Source organism: Lynx canadensis, chromosome C1, assembly GCF_007474595.2.
Source record: "Lynx canadensis isolate LIC74 chromosome C1, mLynCan4.pri.v2, whole genome shotgun sequence".
NCBI classification, from domain to species: domain Eukaryota; kingdom Metazoa; phylum Chordata; class Mammalia; order Carnivora; family Felidae; genus Lynx; species Lynx canadensis.
The window spans coordinates 118,086,771-118,108,408 of record NC_044310.1 but is presented as its reverse complement, the minus strand read 5'-3'; the positions used below and the strand labels follow the sequence as shown (position 1 = coordinate 118,108,408).

Genomic DNA, 21,638 nt, shown 5'->3' with positions numbered 1-21,638 from the left:
CTCCTCTTCCAAGTGAGCTTTTTGTTCTAGTAATTGCTGGTGGGTAAGCCACAAGACTAGAAGCTGGCAGCTGGGCGCCCTGCTGGCTGTGTCAGGCCAGACATTATAGGGCACTTAGCTCTGAGGAAGTATGTTTGGAACACAGTTGGCGTGAGGTTCCTTCTGCCCTCTATTCTAAAAGAAGAAGAGGCCTAGCAGTAGTTTTTAGTGTATCCTCTTATCTTTTCCGAATAAACGCTATATTTTTCTCAACAAAAGGAAAAAGCAGTCTGCAGGAGGCTTTTCATCTCCCTTCATGTCTCGATTTAGTTGCTTCCTTTCCCTTGAATGTGACTCTCTTGCTCGATGCCAGATGTCCCTGTTCTCTGGTCTCCGGCCACAGGCCCTGCTCCGACTCAAAGGAGCACCCCCTGAATTTCCTTCCTTACCCCATATTATCCCTCTGGTGAGTTGTAAGGTGCAATTTTCTCTAACATTTGTTATTTATCTGAATACTCTCATTTTAAAATAAAGTTAATGTTTAATTTTTAAAAGGTATTATATATTATTGTATGAGACCACTGACAGGAGGTGCTTAGAGCAGGCATATTCAGAGACAGAAGGTAGAAGGAGTGGAGGCTGCCAGGGGCTGGGGGTGTGGAGGAAGGGGCAGTTAGTGTTTAATGGGAACAGTGTATCAGTTTTGCAGGATGAAGAGAGTTCTGGAGAAGGATGGTGGTGATAGTCACACAACAATGTGAATGTGCCTAATGTCACCGAACTGTATACTTAAAAATAGTTAAAATGGTACATTTTATGTTATGTATGCCTTACCGTTTTTTAAGTGTTTTTTTTAAAAAAAATATGAATAGGGCACATATTATCTCTGCGGATGGCAGATAACATGTCATGGTCACCTCGAACTTTTTCCGAATTCAGTTCCATTCCAGCCCCTAGAGAAATGCCTTAACTTCTTTTACCAAGAAGGCAGAAGTGACCTCATTTAATTCTGATTTTTCCCTAGTGTTGCACCTTTTTCTAAACTACAGAGGCATGAATGAGAGCAGGGAACGGGGGATTTTACCAACAGGGAGGACTAAGTAATTAGGTTGAGAAAAGAGTTGAACCAAAGGCAAGAAAGGAGCTCAAAGGCCAGGCCAGCAAGACAAAGACATCGAATCTCCCTGATTCTTTGACTCTTTCTTGTTCTTTGCCTCCAATTTTGATCTAAGCTTAGGCTAAAAAGGAGGGTGTTGTTTAATTCTCTAGGTGTAAAAAATAATTAAATGCCTGCTACTTGAGGGGCGCCTGGGTGGCTCGGTCGGTTAAGCGTCCGACTTCAGCTCAGGTCACGATCTTGAGGTCTGTGAGTTCAAGCCCCTCGTCGGGCTCTGGGCTGATGGCTCAGAGCCTGGAGCCTGCTTCCGATTCTGTGTCCCTCTCTCTCTGCCCTTCCCCCGTTCATACTCTGTCTCTCTCTGTCTCAAAAATAAATAAACGTTAAAAAAAAATTTTTTTTTAAATAAAAATAAAAAAAAAATGCCTGCTACTTGAACGTGTAAATTTGTGTTTTTCTTTATTTGACTATATCATTAAGGACCACGGGTCCACTCTGCTTCTGGTTTGAGGCTCCAGTCCCGGTGAGATTAATTGTGTCTTTGAAAATAAGATAAGCAGCAAATGAAAGTTCATACGAACATAAATTACCCTAGATGAAAGGACATACTTTGAAATTTGAAACGTAATTTACCCTCAACTCTATGTCTTTTCAAATTGTTGCCTGTTTGGGGGGGGTGGGGTCTGGTTTATCAGGCAACTAGTCATTATGTCTGCTTTCTTTCTGTTTTGGGGGGTCACACTTTGAATACAAAAATTTACATCTAAAGCTTAAAGAAAAATAACTAGCCAGCCCCCAAATTTCTTCCTTTGTCTCTGTGTGCATAGCAGTGCTTGAGAGGAGGCCGGTAACATGTGAGGAAAGGTCTTGGGATTTTCTAGGCCTCTCTTGCTGATGGGATAATGAAAGGAAATGCCTTCTAAAAGTTTTTTTTTAATTTTTATTTATTTTTTTATTTATTTTTTTATTTTTTTTTTATTTTTTATTTTTTTTATTTTTTTTTTTTATGAAATTTATTGACAAATTGGTTTCCATACAACACCCAGTGCTCATCCCAAAAGGTGCCCTCCTCAATACCCATCACCCACCCTCCCCTCCCTCCCACCCCCCATCAACCCTCAGTTTGTTCTCAGTTTTTAACAGTCTCTTATGCTTTGGCTCTCTCCCACTCTAACCTCTTTTTTTTTTTTTTTTTTCCTTCCCCTCCCCCATGGGTTCCTGTTAAGTTTCTCAGGATCCACATAAGAGTGAAACCATATGGTATCTGTCTTTCTCTGTATGGCTTATTTCACTTAGCATTACACTCTCCAGTTCCATCCACGTTGCTACAAAGGGCCATATTTCATTTTTTCTCATTGCCACATAGTACTCCATTGTGTATATATACCACAATTTCTTATCCATTCATCAGTTGATGGACATTTAGGCTCTTTCCATAATTTGGCTATTGTTGAGAGTGCTGCTATGAACATTGGGGTACAAGTGCCCCTATGCATCAGTACTCCTGTATCCCTTGGATAAATTCCTAGCAGTGCTATTGCTGGGTCATAGGGTAGGTCTATTTTTAATTTTCTGAGGAACCTCCACACTGCTTTCCAGAGCGGCTGCACCAATTTGCATTCCCACCAACAGTGCAAGAGGGTTCCCGTTTCTCCACATCCTCTCCAGCATCTATAGTCTCCTGATTTGTTCATTTTGGCCACTCTGACTGGCGTGAGGTGATACCTGAGTGTGGTTTTGATTTGTATTTCCCTGATAAGGAGCGACGCTGAACATCTTTTCATGTGCCTGTTGGCCATCTGGATGTCTTCTTTAGAGAAGTGTCTATTCATGTTTTCTGCCCATTTCTTCACTGGGTTATTTGTTTTTCGGGTGTGGAGTTTGGTGAGCTCTTTATAGATTTTAGATACTAGCCCTTTGTCCGATATGTCATCTGCAAATATCTTTTCCCATTCCGTTGGTTGCCTTTTAGTTTTGTTGGTTGTTTCCTTTGCTGTGCAGAAGCTTTTTATCTTCATAAGGTCCCAGTAATTCACTTTTGCTTTTAATTCCCTTGCCTTTGGGGATGTGTCGAGTAAGAGATTGCTACGGCTGAGGTCAGAGAGATCTTTTCCTGCTTTCTCCTCTAAGGTTTTGATGGTTTCCTGTCTCACATTTAGGTCCTTTATCCATTTTGAGTTTATTTTTGTAAATGGTGTGAGAAAGTGGTCTAGTTTCAACCTTCTGCATGTTGCTGTCCAGTTCTCCCAGCACCATTTGTTAAAGAGGCTGTCTTTTTTCCATTGGATGTTCTTTCCTGCTTTGTCAAAGATGAGTTGGCCATACGTTTGTGGGTCTAGTTCTGGGGTTTCTATTCTATTCCATTGGTCTGTGTGTCTGTTTTTGTGCCAATACCATGCTGTCTTGATGATGACAGCTTTGTAGTAGAGGCTAAAGTCTGGGATTGTGATGCCTCCTGCTTTGGTCTTCTTCTTCAAAATTCCTTTGGCTATTCGGGGCCTTTTGTGGTTCCATATGAATTTTAGGATTGCTTGTTCTAATTTCGAGAAGAATGCTGGTGCAATTTTGATTGGGATTGCATTGAATGTGTAGATAGCTTTGGGTAGTATTGACATTTTGACAATATTTATTTTTCCAATCCATGAGCAGGGAATGTCTTTCCATTTCTTTAAGTCTTCTTCAATTACCTTCATAAGCTTTCTATAGTTTTCAGCATACAGATCCTTTACATCTTTGGTTAGATTTATTCCTAGGTATTTTATGCTTCTTGGTGCAATTGTGAATGGGATCATTTTCTTTATTTGTCTTTCTGTTGTTTCATTGTTAGTGTATAAGAATGCAACTGATTTCTGGACATTGATTTTGTATCCTGCAACTTTGCTGAATTCATGTATCAGTTCTAGCAGACTTTTGGTGGAGTCTATCGGATTTTCCATGTATAATATCATGTCATCTGCAAAAAGCGAAAGCTTGACTTCATCTTTGCCAATTTTGATGCCTTTGATTTCCTTTTGTTGTCTGATTGCTGATGCTAGAACTTCCAGCACTATGTTAAACAACAGCGGTGAGAGTGGGCATCCCTGTCGTGTTCCTGATCTCAGGGAAAAAGCTCTCAGTTTTTCCCCATTGAGGATGATGTTAGCTGTGGGCTTTTCATAAATGGCTTTTATGATCTTTAAGTATGTTCCTTCTATCCCGACTTTCTCAAGGGTTTTTATTAAGAAAGGGTGCTGGATTTTGTCAAAGGCCTTTTCTGCATCGATTGACAGGATCATATGGTTCTTCTCTTTTTTTTTGTTAATGTGATGTATCACGTTGATTGATTTGCGAATGTTGAACCAGCCCTGCATCCCAGGAATGAATCCCACTTGATCATGGTGAATAATTCTTTTTATATGCTGTTGAATTCGATTTGCTAGTATCTTATTGAGAATTTTGGCATCCATATTCATCAGGGATATTGGCCTGTAGTTCTCTTTTTTTACTGGGTCTCTGTCTGCTTTAGGAATCAAAGTAATACTGGCTTCATAGAATGAGTCTGGAAGTTTTCCTTCCCTTTCTATTTCTTGGAATAGCTTGAGAAGGATAGGTATTATCTCTGCTTTAAATGTCTGGTAGAACTCCCCTGGGAAGCCATCTGGTCCTGGACTCTTATTTGTTGGGAGATTTTTGATAACCGATTCAATTTCTTCACTGGTTATGGGTCTGTTCAAGCTTTCTATTTCCTCCTGATTGAGTTTTGGAAGAGTGTGGGTGTTCAGGAATGTGTCCATTTCTTCCAGGTTGTCCAATTTGTTGGCATATAATTTTTCATAGTATTCCCTGATAATTGTTTGTATCTCTGAGGGATTGGTTGTAATAATTCCATTTTCATTCATGATTTTATCTATTTGGGTCATCTCCCTTTTCTTTTTGAGAAGCCTGGCTAGAGGTTTGTCAATTTTGTTTATTTTTTCAAAAAACCAACTCTTGGTTTCGTTGATCTGCTCTACAGTTTTTTTAGATTCTATATTGTTTATTTCTGCTCTGATCTTTATTATTTCTCTTCTTCTGCTGGGTTTAGGCTGCCTTTGCTGTTCTGCTTCTATTTCCTTTAGGTGTGCTGTTAGATTTTGTATTTGGGATTTTTCTTGTTTCTTGAGATAGGCCTGGATTGCAATGTATTTTCCTCTCAGGACTGCCTTCGCTGCGTCCCAAAGCGTTTGGATTGTTGTATTTTCATTTTCGTTTGTTTCCATATATTTTTTGATTTCTTCTCTAATTGCCTGGTTGACCCACTCATTCGTTAGTAGGGTGTTCTTTAACCTCCACGCTTTTGGAGGTTTTCCAGACTTTTTCCTGTGGTTGATTTCAAGCTTCATAGCATTGTGGTCTGAAAGTATGCATGGTATAATTTCAATTCTTGTAAACTTATGAAGGGCTGTTTTGTGACCCAGTATATGATCTATCTTGGAGAATGTTCCATGTGCACTCGAGAAGAAAGTATATTCTGTTGCTTTGGGATGCAGAGTTCTAAATATATCTGTCAAGTCCATCTGATCCAATGTCTCATTCAGGGCCCTTGTTTCTTTATTGACTGTGTGTCTAGATGATCTATCCATTTCTGTAAGTGGGGTGTTAAAGTCCCCTGCAATTACCACATTCTTATCAATAAGGTTGCTTCTGTTTATGAGTAATTGTTTTATATACTTGGGGGCTCCGGTATTCGGCGCATAGACATTTATAATTGTTAGCTCTTCCTGATGGATAGACCCTGTAACTATTATATAATGTCCTTCTTCATCTCTTGTTACAGCCTTTAATTTAAAGTCTAGTTTGTCTGATATAAGTATGGCTACTCCAGCTTTCTTTTGGCTTCCAGTAGCATGATAAATAGTTCTCCATCCCCTCACTCTGAATCTAAAGGTGTCCTCAGGTCTAAAATGAGTCTCTTGTAGACAGCAAATAGATGGGTCTTGTTTTTTTATCCATTCTGATACCCTGTGTCTTTTGGTTGGCGCATTTAATCCGTTTACATTCAGTGTTATTATAGAAAGATACGGGTTTAGAGTCATTGTGATGTCTGTATGTTTTATGCTTGTAGTGATGTCTCTGGTACTTTGTCTCACAGGGTCCCCCTTAGGATCTCTTGTAGGGCTGGTTTAGTGGTGACAAATTCCTTCAGTTTTTGTTTGTTTGGGAAGACCTTTATCTCTCCTTCTATTCTAAATGACAGACTTGCTGGATAAAGGATTCTCGGCTGCATATTTTTGCTGTCTAGCACCCTGAAAATCTCGTGCCAATTCTTTCTGGCCTGCCAAGTTTCAAAAGAGAGATCAGTCACGAGTCTTATAGGTCTCCCTTTATATGTGAGGGCACGTTTACCCCTTGCTGCTTTCAGAATTTTCTCTTTATCCTTGTATTTTGCCAGTTTCACTATGATATGTCGTGCAGAAGATCGATTCAAGTTACGTCTGAAGGGAGTTCTCTGTGCCTCTTGGATTTCAATGCCTTTTTCCTTCCCCAGTTCAGGGAAGTTCTCAGCTATTATTTCTTCAAGTACCCCTTCAGCACCTTTCCCTCTCTCTTCCTCCTCTGGAATACCAATTATGCGTATATTATTTCTTTTTAGTGTATCACTTAGTTCTCTAATTTTCCCCTCATACTCCTGGATTTTTTTATCTCTCTTTTTCTCAGCTTCCTCTTTTTCCATAACTTTATCTTCTAGTTCACCTATTCTCTCCTCTGCCTCTTCCATCCGAGCTGTGGTGGTTTGCATTTTGTTTTGCATTTCCTTTAAAGCGTTTTTCAGCTCCTCGTGACTGTTCCTTAGTCCCTTGATCTCTGTAGCAAGAGATTCTCTGCTGTCCTGTATACTGTTTTCCAGCCCAGCGATTAATTTTATGACTATTATTCTAAATTCACTTTCTGTTATATTATTTAAATCCTTTTTGATCAGCTCATTAGCTGTTGTTATTTCCTGGAGATTCTTCTGAGGGGAATTCTTCCGCTTGGTCATTTTGGATAGTCCCTGGTGTGGTGAGGACCTGCAGGGCACTTCCCCTGTGCTGTGGTGTATAACTGGAGTTGGTGGGCGGGGCCGCAGTCAGTCCTGATGTCTGCCCCCAGCCCACCGCTGGGGCCACAGTCAGACTGGTGTGTGCCTTCTCTTCCCCTCTCCTAGGGGTGGGATTCACTGTGAGGTGGCGTGGCCCGTCTGGGCTACTTGCACACTGCCAGGCTTGTGATGCTGGGGATCTGGCGTATTAGCTGGGGTGGGAAGGCAAGGTGCACGGCGGGAGTGGGGGCAGGCTTAGCTCGCTTCTCCTTAGGTGATCCACTTCAGGAGGGGCCCTGTGGCAGCCGGAGGGAGTCAGATCCGCTGCCGGAGGTTTGGCTCCGCAGAAGCACAGAGTTGGGTGTTTGCGCGGAGCGAGCAAGTTCCCTGGCCGGAACCGGTTCCCTTTGGGATTTTGGCTGGGGGATGGGCGGGGGAGATGGCGCTGGCGAGCGCCTTTGTTCCCCGCCAAACTGAGCTCTGTCGTCCGGGGGGCTCCGCAGCTCACCCTCCCTTTGTCCTCCAGCCTTCCCGCTTTCCGAGCAGAGCTGTTAACTTATGACCTCCCAGACGCTAAGTCGCGCTTGCTGTTGGAACACAGTCCGTCAGGCCCCTCCGCTTTTGCAAGCCGGACTCGAGGGCTCTGCTTGGCTGGCGAGCCGCCCCTCCGCCCCGGCTCCCTCCCGCCAGTCCGTGGAGCGCGCACCGCCTCGCCGCCCTTCCTACCCTCTTCCGTGGGCCTCTCGTCTGCACTTGGGTCCGGTGACTCCGTTCTGCTAATCCTCTGGCGGTTTTCTGGGTTATTTAGGCAGGTGTAGGTGAAATCTAAGTGATCATCAGGACGCGCGGTGAGCCCAGCGTCCTCCTACGCCGCCATCTTCCTGCGCCTCCTCATTTTTATTTATTTTTGAGAAAGAGACAGAGTGTGAGTGGGGGAGGGGCAGAGAGAGAGAGAGAGAGAGAGAGAGAGAGAGAGAGAAAATCCCAAGCAGGCTCCACACTATCAGTGTGGACCTGATACAGGGCTTGAACCCACAAACCATGAGATCATGACCCGAGCTCAAATCAAGAGTCAGGTGCTTAACAGACTGAGCCACCCAGGTGCCGCAAAATAGGGAACAATTCTTTTGAAGTACTTAGTATGTTTTTGTATATCCTTTTAACGTACTTAATAGATATTTATACAGAGCCTTAGCATAACCAATAAAATGTTTAAATAATAAAGTAACAGGTATAAAAGTTGTGGTTAACTTCAAAAGTACTAGCTTCTATCTGCTTTGAGATTTTTAACTGGCCGCTTCCTATAAGTTACAGAAGAACTCAGGGTCCTGTTTGTGCCTGTGAAACCATAGGCCTAAGATATGTATATGTATTCATGTTTCTTCAGTGTAGATCAGTTTTTTGTTTTTGTTTATTTCACGTTTTTATTTAGATTCCAGTTAGTTAACATACAGTGTAATATTCGTTTCAGGAGTAGAATTTAGTGATCCATCACTTACAAACAAAACCCAGTGCTCATCACAAGTGCCCTCCTTAATAGCCATCACCCATACCCATCCATTTAGCCCATCCCCTGCCCGCCTCCCCTCCAGCAACCCTCAATTTGTTTTCTATAGTCAAGAGTCTGTTTTATGGTTTTAATGGTATTTAGCATAGGAATTTAGTGTAGAATTTCTAAGTCCCCTTAGAATCTAATGGGACTCTGTTTTTTTCAAACAGGAAACATTTCTGAATAAACTAAACTTTATATTTGTCAAAATTCTTTGTGAGCCAAAGTCATCCAGACTGTCCTTGATTTATGATTTTGGTGGTCATCTGTGCGAATTTGACAGCCATAATATGAGCTGCAGTAAGGAACACAAATCTGTATTCTGTATTACTTGCACTGCAATGTCTCCTTCAGAATCAGGGTGCTTGGAATTCTGTGCCCTTAAGGAATTGTTTGTTTTTCCAGGCTGGTTAATGCATCGGGAACTTGGCTTCACGTAATCATCACTAAACAAATACCCTTGCACCTTTTCTGTGGGAATTATCGGAGGTCTAAAATTAGTTTTAAATTGGACATATATAAAAGCTCCGGCAGGGTTTTTGTTTTTGTTTTTGTTTTAGCTCAGAAAATGCAAACATGCAGCTCTTAGCAGAAGATTCTTGAGCAGCCGGCTTTACCTCACTGGGTGGCTCTGAGCCGATGGCTGGGGTTAACGCCCCAAGCACCATCCAACTCATGTGGCTGTGGGAGTCCCCAGCCTGGTCTTCAGAGACCACGTCTGAGCAGTTTAGACTTCACATTGACCATCACCCACGGCTACTCATTCTTTTTTTTTTTTTTAATGTTTATTTATTTATTTTGAGAGAGAACATGAGCAGAGGAGAGGCAGAGAGAGGGAGAGAGAGAATTCCAAGCAGGCTCCGCACTATTAGCACAGAGCCCCATGCGGGGCTCGATCCCACAAACAGTGAGATCATGACCTGAGCCGAAATCAAGAGTCGGATGCTCAACCGACCGAGCCACCCAGGCTCCCACTTCTCACTTCTTGAGGGGCGTATGTAACTTGTACGGTTAGTTTTATCTCCCCAGTGCTGTGGAGCAGCTGATGTTCAGTGGGACCCCAGTGTCTTGAAAATGTAATGACCTTTATGTGCCCTGTGTTTCAGAATTAGGAAGCACCTCAGAGAGTTAAGATGGACTGGCTGCTTCTAGAGAGTCTGACCAAGGACAGGGTTTATGAGTTTGGTAAAAACAAAAACAAAAACAAAAAAAAAACCTATGAAGGGTTCATCTCACTGCTGGCTGAAGAGATTACTATGTATAATGATCCTTGACTTGAATTTATATCACTAGATATAATTGACAGAATTAATTTCTAGAATTTACAGATTGACAAGAGAGCAGAACAACTTCATAGGAAAATAGGCAGAGGATATGTACCGATAGTCCATAGATGAGGAAACCCAAACGTCTCCCTCTGAATAGAAGGTCAACCTCGAAGAAATGAACATGAAAATAAAATGAGATAGCACTTTACCTCCATTGGGCCAGAAGGAGTTAAAATGTCTGAAAATCCTGTGTCGGTAAGCAAGAGAGGCTCTCATAGGCTGCTCATGGAGGTAGACATCAGTAAAAGGGCTTTGGAGAGCATTTGGGCTATGTCTAGTAAAGTTGCTAATTTTACTTTGCTCGTAACCAGCAATTCTTGTCGGTTATACCTGGAGTAGTTCTGGTATAGATGCGTGAGTCACACACAAGGATTGTCACCGCCACGTTGCAATAGTGAAAAAAGTGCAAACAACCTAAATGCTCCCAGCGAGAGAGTAGGTGGACAGGGATGACATAGTCATGTATTAGAATATTCATCCCCAGTGAAATGAACGAACAGTACTTCGTGTATCATGATTCGAAATTGTGTATCAGGGATAAATCTGCAGAGTGTTGAGCAACATTAGCAAGTTTTGGAATAACATTGTTGAAAACAAGTAATACCATATTATATATTTCGTGAGCACATACATATGTGGCAGTGTTATAAAAATGCTTGAGGATGGTAGACAGCGGAGATGAGGTAGGGATCACTCCTGGAGAGAAAAGAAGTAGAGGGGGGCGGAGAGGTGTACAGGGAGCTTCAAGTGTTCTGCAGTGTTTTATTTCTTTGAAAATAAAACACTGATTTATCCAAAGCGGGAGATTTGAGAGCTTGATGGTGGATAAAGGGACCTCTCCTTTTTTTTAATGTTTATTTATTTTTGAGAGAGAGAGAGACAGAGAGACGGAGGGAGAACAGAGGAGGGGCAGACAGAGAGGGAGACAGAGAATCCGAAGCAGGCTCCAGGCTGTGAGCTGTCAGCACAGAGCCCTACGCGGGGCTCGAACCCACACACTGCAAGATCATGACCTTGGTTCATCGACTGAGTCATTCAGGCACCCTGAGTGACCTCGATTATATTATCCTCTGTATTTTTCTTTACATTTGAGATACTCCAGAAATTTAAAAAAGGTAATGAACTTAAACCCAAGCAAAAATGCTCATGGCATAATTTTTAAGTTTATTTTTATTTATCTTGAGAGATAGCAAGCAGGGGAGGGGCAGAAAGAGAGGGAGACAGAATCCCAAGCTGGCTCTGCTCTGTCAGTGTAGAGCCTGACATGGGGCTCGAATCCCCGAAACGTGAGATCATGACCTCAGCCAAAATCAAGTGTTGGCTGAGCTACCCAGGTGCCCCTCGTGGCATAATTTTTTTTAATGTTTATTTATTTTTGAGAGAGAGAGAGAGAGACAGAGTGTGAGTGGGGGAGGGTCAGAGGGAGAGGGAGACACAGAATCCGAAGCAGGCTCCAGGCTCTGAGCGGTCAGCACAGAGCCCGATGCGGGGCTGGAACTCACGGACCGCGAGATTATGACCTGAGCCAAAGTTGGACGCTTAACCAACTGAGCCACCCAGCCGCCCTGTGGCATAAGTTTTAAGACCACATTTGAGCTATACTATATCCTCAGAATTACTACTAAAAAAGAGTTACTCTACTTTGCTCCAACAAATGTTTGTTGAATGTTTGGCCTGTGCAGGACTCTGGAATTTTGTTGAGGTTATGCTAGAGAAGTTAGTAGACCCAGTTCTGCCCTCATAGGACTTAGAGGCTCCCAGGTAGACAGGCGCTGGGCAGGTAAAGAAGAGGGTCCTGATGGGAAAGGTCCCCACACAGACTAGGTCGGGATGGGCACCACCCAGAAGGCAGCACGCTAGCTGGTCTGGCCGCTCTGCTTACAGTCATATTCCCCCAGGACTGGGAGATGTGAGGGAGAAGTGTAGTGGGCAGGAAGGCTCTTGTCGAAAGCTTAAGGAGTAAGGACCGACCACTGGGCAGGAGGGCAAGATGGGCTGTGAGGGCATGGGAGTTACGGGGTAGAGAAGGGAGGAGGCAGAAAGGTCAGGGAGAGAGGGCAGGGCTGAATCTCTTAGTGGAGAAGCACGATGTCCAGGTGCTGAAAGGGGCCCAGATAACCCTCCCCAGCTCTGTGTCTGTAGGATGCCAGGGGACAAGTAGAGAACTCGGCTTCTCCATGCCTTGCTCATCCCACAAACTCTGGCCCACCTGATAGAAGGAGAGGACATGAGGAGAAGTTCAGGCCTCTCTGAGAGATGTCACAGCTGTAATGACTCCTGTAGTGCCCTAAGGGACCACCGCAGGCCCAGTTAGAAGTTGGGCTGGTCTTGGCTGAGGGAGCATTTCCAAATTCACAGACCCTCTCCAGGTCCTCTACTACTTGTTTGCCCTTCTTACCAAACAGTCTCTGGCATATTTCCATCACACACAGCCGGAAGTGTGGTTTCTTCAACATGGTCTAGTTCTAAGCTCTGTAAAGGCCAGGAGCTTCCCAGGCTTCTTTGTGTAAAGCCTGCCCATTCAGTGTTCCCTAGGTTCCCTGGGGCCCGTTGTGTGGCAGAGAAGCCCTTTCCCTGTGACTGAGTGTCCACAGGATAAACCCACTGGTACTCAAGAGGCAGTGAGGACCGAGGTATTTGGGGTGTGGAAACTGGGCACAGTTGACCTGCCTTGAATCCCGGTTCTGCCATTAACTAGCTGTGTCACCTCAGACAGGACACTTATGTTCTCTCGTGCCTTGGTTGCCTTGTCTGTGAGTGGGGATGATCGATCACAGTACCGTCTCATGGGATTAGAAGAGTTAATATCTGGGAAATGTATACAGTAGCTGGCACCCAGGAATTACTACAGCCGCATTGACTATGGTCTTTTAAATTTTTTTAATGTTTATTTTTGAGAGAGAGAGAGAGAGAGCATGAGTGGGGGAAGGGGCAGAGAGAGAGGGAGACACAGAATCCGAAGCAGGCTCCAGGCTCTGAGGTGTCAGCACAGAGCCCCACAAGGGGGTTGAACTCACGAACCACGACATCATGACCTGAGCGGAAGTCAGATGCTTAACCGACTGAGCCACCCAGGTGCCCCTGCTGTGGTTCTTTATTATGTAACTTGAGTCTATTCCTTGATATCAAAAGAACTAGTTATAAAGAAAAAAAATTTTTTCCTTTTTGTTTTGTTTTTTTTTTTTTGCAGCAAAAAATATGTTATCCCTTTACAGTGCAGCTGCCCTATAGATTTCGAGTTTCATATCACTTTGATTCAGTCTCATGAAGCCTTTACCGTTGATCCGTTATCAGGTAAGGAGAATCAAGGTTTCAAGTTTCCAATTTCCTCAGAGTTCTCAGATCAGAGAGGATTTGGAGAGTAGGCCTCAAGTTATGAAAGAGAATAAACTTCATTTGAATATGGTTTTTTCACATGTGTAACAATAGCAAATTTGACGTACCTGACATATTGTAAATTGGGATTGGATACCAGAGAATGAGGACACTTTGGGATCATTTGGGTCATGCAGATCATTTATAATAGCATCCAGGTAAATCTCTTTCACGATCAACACTTGAAGTTGGAAACTAATCCATTCCTACTCTAATTTTGGCTCTTGGTATATCCTTGGATTTGCATTCATCTTTTCATTCAATTTCAAATAACATGGGAACATTATTTCTTACCAAGCGTTTGGAATGTTGTTGAAAGCTCTTGTGGATTTGCTGCACGTGGTGTGGCCAGTCCGTCTTCGCCTGCCCTAAAGGACGTAGATCCTGACACTGCTCAGGACTTTTGGAAATGCCGTCTCCATCTGAAGTGATTTCTGCTTCCCGGTTTCTGTCTCTTGATGTTTGGGTTTGGGCTTTAAATATCTGTCCACAGCAGTCTGCTGCGAACACTAAAATAGTTTTGTTTTTGAATGTCTGGGTAGGAATCCATTAATTTCCTGATTGCAAGTGCATAGATGAGTGTTCAAAGCAGAAATTTTGAATTACTTCTAAATTATGAAATGTATATAGATTATTTCCTAGGGAACAAGGAGCCATTCTGAGATTTTGGAAATTCAGTGTAGCTTTACCATTTATACTGCATAAAACAGGACTTGATTCTCTTTCCAGAGAGAAGGTTTATTATTTTTAGGCTTTAAAAAGAAGAGAGAATAAGTGGTTACCAAAATTGTACTAAATAATATTATATTTCTGCTTTTAATTATAGTTGATGTTCTCACTCTAAACTTTTTGGTAGAGTAATAATAGTAACACTGAGTAACTATTATATGCCAGGCACTATTCTAAGTGATAGATACAGATACATTTTATATATGTGTATGTACCTATACATTAAAAAAAATTTTTTTTAATGTTTATTTATTTTTGAGAGAGAGACACAGTGTGAGTGGGGGAGGGGCAGAGAGAGAGGGAGACAACAGAATCTGAAGCAGGCTCCAGGCTCTGAGCTGTCAGCACAGAGCCCAATGCGAGGCTCTAACTCACGAACCATGAGATCATGACCTGAGCTGAAGTCAGACGCTTACCGACTGAGCCACCCAGGCGCCCCTATGTACCTATATATTTAATCTGCACTACAACCGGGTAAGATTGGTACAATTATTATTTCCATTTGATAGACATAGAAATGAGGTGCCAAGTGTTTAAATAACTTATCCAGGGACACTCAGTAGTAAGTGGCCGAGGTGGGACTTGAAGGCAGTCATTCTGGTTCCAAAGCCTGTGCACCTGCCTCATGAAATACAAACTGAATTTTTGCCTTAACTCCAAAAGCTTATAAAAATTTGACCCGCGAGGTAAGTTGGTAAAGTGAGCTAGCTCCTGCGATCTTAGTCCAGGCTCTGCTTAGAGATTATGGCAAGAAAGAGGAGGGGTTCCTCTTCCGGCCTGGGCCATCAGACCATACTGGACCTCTGGGACTGTCCCTGAAAGCCACGTGCTAAAACAGATCCAGATAAATCCCAGTGAGAGGGCATCAGGTCACGGCAGGAACAGGGATGGGGGAGCCTCAAGAAGAGAAAGGTATTGGAGGCAGGCTAGCTGTGTCAGTAACAGGAATCACCGTGGTGTAGAAAGGAACAGCCTTGGCCCGGGTGGCTCCCGGTACATCACCAGAGACGCTTAAATATGAAATCAGTTTCTTATCAAGCAGCCAGTTCACCTTCACCAAAGGCTCAGACAGCAGATGGGGCTTAGAGTAGGGCAGTGCCCCAAGATGTTGAACACTTAGGACAGCTATGAAGCCAAGGGAGCCATCCCTGGTGATTTGCATTTAGTAGCTCTGGGAAGGGTCTGGTTTTCTGTACTGGTAACAGGCACCTCCAGGTGATTCTGATATAGGCATTCCTCAGTGGTTCTTGGTAATCACTGGACAAGGTTCACCAGTAAGATCCTGTCCCACCTGATGGTCTATAAAGCTGTTAAGGGAAGAGAGGGAACCACCGAGATTTCTGAGCAGTTGTGATAGGAGCGGTTTTTTAGGAAGGCCAGTGTAGCTGCAGTGTGCAGGTGTGACTGAGGTGGGAGCAGGCAGGAAACCAGGAAATCATTGTATCGGGAATGAAATCGCATAGGCCTTGAGAGCCTGAACTAAGCCAGTTATCAGTGCCAAGGAAAAGAAAGGGAGAATCTGGAAGAAAGCTAGAGGTTCTTGTGGCCAAGTCATACTTCTGCCAAGAACTGTTGTCCCAAGACACAGAATATTAATCGACGAGAAGGGTTTTGAAACAAGGCCTATTCGTAAAACCAGTGGAATACATACATAAGCAATTAAGTGCTGAGCATCGATGAATGACAACTGTACTTAAAAATTATGCAGGTAAGTGCTGAGCATCGATGAACGACAACTGTACTTAAAAATCATGCAGGTGTGTCCTTGAGCATTCAGATTATAAATTGCACAGCCACATAATTCAGACAAATGGGGCCATGAGCTCTTTGATCCACCTGATGAGCTTTCGTTGCTCTGGTGCTTTGTTTGTTGCTTATCTTTTAAATTCTTCCCTTAAGTGAAATTAAGTTGGATATGCCAGTTTGAAGTCGAGAGAGAGGTGGGAGCTAGGGACGTATGTTTTGATGTCACCTAGGTACTGATGGAACATACTGCTGGGGGTCTGGAGATGACATCACCCGGGGAGCAGGGGTGGCCAGAGAAGAGAAGTGGATGGAGAACTGAGACCTGAGCACACAGGCACTCAGAGGACACTGGGGGGAAGTGGGTGCAGGACAGAGACCAGGAGGAAAATCTGGAGAGTGTGAGGCAAGCAAAGCTGTGAGTGAGTGAGTGAGTGGGTGAGTGAGCGAGCCAGGGCTCCTGAGCTTTGGGGATCCACCTATACGATTTCTTTTTTTTTTTTTTTTTTTATGAAATTTATTGACAAATTGGTTTCCATACAACACCCAGTGCTCATCCCAAAAGGTGCCCTCCTCAATACCCATCACCCACCCTTCCCTCCCTCCCACCCCCCATCAACCCTCAGTTTGTTCTCAGTTTTTAACAGTCTCTTATGCTTTGGCTCTCTCCCACTCTAACCTCTTTTGCCACCTATACGATTTCAAATGTTCTGCGTCATGTGGATGGTGTTGCTGATGTGACTGATGTGCTTGTACACAAGCAGGTCTCCTAGGCTGGACCGCTCAGCCTCCTTGGTAGCCATTTTATGAGGCCTGGTGCATTCCTTGGCCCACTGGTCTCTCTGGCATTTTCTTGCTTTGGTTTCCCACTTTGTTAATGTACTGATGCGTCTGTTATACATCTTCGAGGCTATGGAATTTGCTGATGACTTTTACTCACCTGGAATAAAAAAGCTCTGTCTGCGAGGACGGTGACTGCAGGTCAGGTGCATGTAGCCCAGGCAGGTGCTGGGCTTTTCTGACTTGCCAGGCATCTGACCTGACTCCTAGGTCTTATACAGTTGGACAGTCAGGGATCACATTTCGGCCAGTTAAGTCCTTATTGCCCCCATTTTATAAATAGGGCCCAGATAGACTAAGAACCATGGGCTGATTTTACACAGTTAGGGCGTATAGTTATAGACACTGTTTTAGGCACATCTTTAGAGGCGGTGGAGACATCCATGGTCCATGGGGTTATAAAGCAAGTTCTCCTCTAGGAGCTAGAAGCATCATTTATCCATGCCTTCCAGGCATTTCGTGCTCAGGCTTGCCAAATGAAAAAAAAATTGAATAAAGCTAATTCCATTTACAAGATACAAATCTGACATAGTGCCCCTGACTTTAACTCAACTGGCCATTTGCCCACTGGGCATCCTTAAGATGCATGTGTGTGCTATAGCTATCAGAAGCTGGATCTGTTGACTGTGCCAAGATCTTCCTGAGACTGGGGGAAAGGAGTGAAGGATTTTGTGACCTTCTTTACAGTGCTGACAAGAAATCATATACAATTAAAGCATCAAGAACGCTCACTCCGTTGATAATTTTGGAAGAGGCAGCAATACATTTTATTAGTGTTGGAGAGCAGCCAAGTGCCACACACAAAAAATATTGTTGAATTTGTTCACTTTTGAACACTTGGAGATCCTGGGCATTCACTTGGTGTCCCATACCCTCAGACGAATGCATGCAATTCATATAAATAGTAAATTGTAGCATACAATGGCTAGTTAAGCAAGAGTTCCTGAGGACTATTGCCCAGAGTTCTTATAGAAAGTTTTAATACTTTTGTTCTCTTTTTTCCCCAGTGATGAGGCATAGAGCAGCCATTTGGAAATAATTTTATATTTTGCATTTTATTATGAAATGCAAATTTATGACAATGTGATACTGATTTGGGAGTAATCCCAGAACCTCTGGCCTCGCTTTGGACCCAGACTACTTTTTGATTATAAGCAACCCAGCCCGGAGCACATCTTGGCAAAGAATAATTTTCCTTACCCCTGGATGAGCACTAGGATGCCATAAAGAGTGCACCCTACGTATTAAAGCCCAAGGCACCTCCATGCACCTCTTACTCTGGGTGGGCCAGAGGGACTTGACCCCTAGTCCAATCATGTGATCTCCGTTGGATTCATTCATACTCCTGCAGCACCTGCCATGGTGCTGGCCATACCCCAGCATTTACCCATTTAAGTTTCAACAGGAAGTGAGGGTTAACTCATTTTTTTTGCGTCTTTTTTCTCCAAAGGCTCCTTCCCCACTGGCTGAGGTATTTTATCATGTAACAAGCCTCACCGGCAGGTGAGAATCCATGAGCAAACCCCTTCCTTCCAGACAAGAGTATGAATAGGGAAGGTTGCCCCTGCTTCTCCCCACCTCACTACACACCTGTTGGTGGGTGAGACAGAAGACCCCCAATCCCAGTACAGACTGAGTAGGGGACAGATCAGGATTGTCAGGAGGATGGTAAGACCTTTGGATCTTCAGCACACAAAGGAGGCTCCCATAAAATGTTTCTTATTGGTAGTTAGGTCCATCATGAATAGCCTCATCCCAGAAAATAATGCTTATTATATGGCTACATAGCGAAATGGAGACACACAGATATATCTTTGGCAAATGATAGAAATGAGTGAGATACACCAGCCAAATGCTTCTGATTACCTTTCAGGTCAGCAAACTGGAGAAAAGCCAGGGCCCATATGCCAGGTCAGAATAGAACACTTATGGGAAGTAAAGTCAAGAGATCAAACGTTTCTATGACTTTCTAGAGCACCAGACTTAAGGGTGAGGAAGTGAGAACAACTGCGGACAGGTAATATATCAAATGCAAATGAGTTCCCAAAGCCCCTTATTTAAGGATATATGTAACTAATTTATAGCAGTAACTAATGGAAGCAGGAAAAGCTGGACAGGCAGGTAGCAATTCTTTATGCACAGCCCTGAGGCCGTTCTGTCACGTTGTAGCAATGCTACATTTTACCTGGCGGTTGGTATCTCCTTGATGGGTGACAGTGGTTGTACATAGAGTAGCTGGCATAATGTTAATAATCGCTTCCATTTGCTAATTGTTAAGCACGTGACAGGCGCTGTCCTAAGCACACTGGATGCTCTACTACATTGCATTCTACAACCTGATGAGAACTCTTAGCATCACCTTTTTACAGCAACCACACCCAGACTCGGGGAGGCCAGATGTCTCGCCCAAGGCAGCAAGGTCTGTCTGACTCCAGACCCCGAGCTCTCAACCACTCCCTTAAGCTGGAAGAGTAACGATATAGGATCCTTGAAATAGGAGAGAAAGCCAAATAGAATTGTATCACAAGACTAAGAGTTTAGGAACGTTCTCTTTTGTGAGAAAAAAGTTAGGGAGATCAATAATAGCTCTCAACCAGGCCTTGTGTATTCTCCTTGCCTTCAGGGTCCTTAGGTATCTCTTGCTCAAGATGATCATTTGGTGGCATGTCAGTCTGGGCTGGTTTGAGCTCAGTTGACCAACAGCATTCAGTGGACTTCGCCCAGAGACCAACTCCTGTGCTTTGACCAAACTCTGTACCCCTACTGCCCGTGCAGAAGTGCCAGCCCCAGGGAGGTCCAGGGAGAGGCCAAGGATAGCATGACCCAACCCTTTATCCTGCTGGAAAAGCCTGTCTTCCGGGAGACTGGAAGGGAACGCCAGCTTTGCTTACAGAACAGGCCCTTCTGGGGGTCCCAAGGGGCTGGTATGGGAAAGGCGACTTGCCCAAAACCAGGCAACAGCAACGACAGAGGGAAACAAGAAAAGCTCTGGGTGTAAATAAGTGTGGGAGATAGCGGGATGAGCAAACGTAAGTATTTCTTTAAGAAATGGCTTTATAAAAATGAAATATGTTTGTTATGAAAATATATTTCATTACTTGATATTGATTAAAAAAAAACACAACAACAGGTGAAGCCAAAGGAATTAATGAACTTCCTTGATATAAGTGATACTCCTAAGGGTACCTTATACCCTGACTGGGTGGTTCAGTCAGTTAAGCATCTGACTCTTGATTTTGACTCAGGTCATAATCTCATGGCTCCTGGGATCGAGCCCTGCATCAGACTCTGCACTGACAGTGTGGAGCCTGCTTGGGATTCTCTGCTCCTTCTCTCTTTCCCTCCCCCACTCATGTGCTCTCTCCCTCTCTCTTTCAAATTAAATAAATAAAAACTTTAAAAACGTGATATTCCTAAAATTTACTGCTAAAAATTAAGAAACGAGATTATGAAAGGTCACCTGGGTGGCTCAGTCGGTTAAGCATGCGACTTTGGCTCAGGTCATGATCTCACAGTTCGTGGGTTTGAGCCCCGCGTCGGGCTCTGTGCTGACAGCTCAGAGCCTGGAGCCATCTTGGGATTCTGTGTCTCCCTCTCTCTGCCCCTCCGTGTCTCACACTCTGTCTCTCTCTCTCAAAATAATAAAGGAACATTAAAATAATTAAAAAAAAAAAAAGAAAAGGGATTAAGAGGTCAGAGCCACTGCTTCCTTCAGCTGCATGCTTCAAGTTCAGCTAGAGTCTTGGTGGTGCAGAAAGGGGAAGTAGCATCCATAACTGTCTCCCCCCACCCCCTACCCCCGCTCCTTATGGCTTCCTGTTCTGTGATATTATCTTACCTTATCTGGGTTTACAGCCTTTGCATTCTGCCTTGTGACCATAAATGCCACAGTTGCTTAGTTTCTATTTAAATGGAACCAGGGTGTCCCCTCCATTCTTGTTCCATGTTTTCTCCACTCTAAGTTCTTCACGTCCGTCCTTTCTCCTGGCTTGTCTGGACTGTGTAATCCAGCGGCTTGTTAACCAAAGTTTCCTGGAGGCAACATACCGAGAGTGCCTGCGTGTTTGACAACGTCCCTGCAGCCTGTCATCTTGAAGGACAACTTGACTGGGTCTAAAAGTCTTGGCGTACAGCTTTGGTCACCTCAGAACTTTGTAGACGTTGCTCGATTGCCCTTTGCTTTGAACTTGCTAAGAATTCAGAGGCTGGTCGGAATCTTTACCCACCCAAGGTGAATTCTGGATGCCCTTAGAATTCTTTTTCTTTTTGTTTTTGTTTCAACCTTGAGGTTAAGTAATTTGCCAAGATATGTATTGGTGTTGCTCCGTATCATTTGTTTTCCTTGAACATCACATGTCCTTTTGGTCTGGAGAGAAAGAACTTTCATTATTTTAGGACATTTTTCTTTTTTTTTCTTTTCTTTTTTTTTTTTTAATTTTTATTCATTTTTGAGAAAGAGAGACAGCACGAGCAGGGGAGAGACAGAGAGAGAGGGAGACACACAATCCGAAGCAGGCTCCAGGCTTCAAGCTGTCAGCACAGAACCCAACATGGGGCTCAAACCCATGAACTGTGAGATCATGACCTGAGCCAAAGTCGGATTCTTAAGTGACTGAGCCGCCCAGACGCCCCTGTTTTCAGAAAATTTTCAACTATTAAAACTGGATACGTTAATCTTCTATTTGCTTTGTTCTTTCCCTCAGGCATATAAATTATGTGTATGGGTTGGCTCCCCTTTGCCCCTGCTATCTGTTATCTTCTTGAAAATAATTTAATTCTGTACGGATTCCTCCTTCCTCCCTGCCACGGCTCTCCCTGTGTTTCTCCCTTCCCTGCATGTGTGTTCTTCACGGCTTTTGCTTATGTTCCCTTCCTCCTCCAAAGTGGATTAATTTTTGAATTTTCGGTTTTTTGTGCATAACACAAAATGTTGGTTCCACT

The 21,638-nt window shown here is 43.6% G+C and overlaps 1 protein-coding gene across 2 annotated transcripts in view; it reads left to right on the top strand.

Annotated features, from left to right (window-relative positions):
- CFAP221 (cilia and flagella associated protein 221) overlaps positions 1-21,638 on the top strand; it is a 112,417-nt gene that overhangs the window by 29,848 nt on the left and 60,931 nt on the right. For both annotated transcript variants that reach the window (XM_030327572.1, XM_030327573.1), the window contains exon 7: positions 13,201-13,304. In XM_030327572.1, the coding sequence (XP_030183432.1) occupies positions 13,201-13,304 (104 nt within the window). The remainder of the gene's footprint in view (positions 1-13,200; positions 13,305-21,638) is intronic.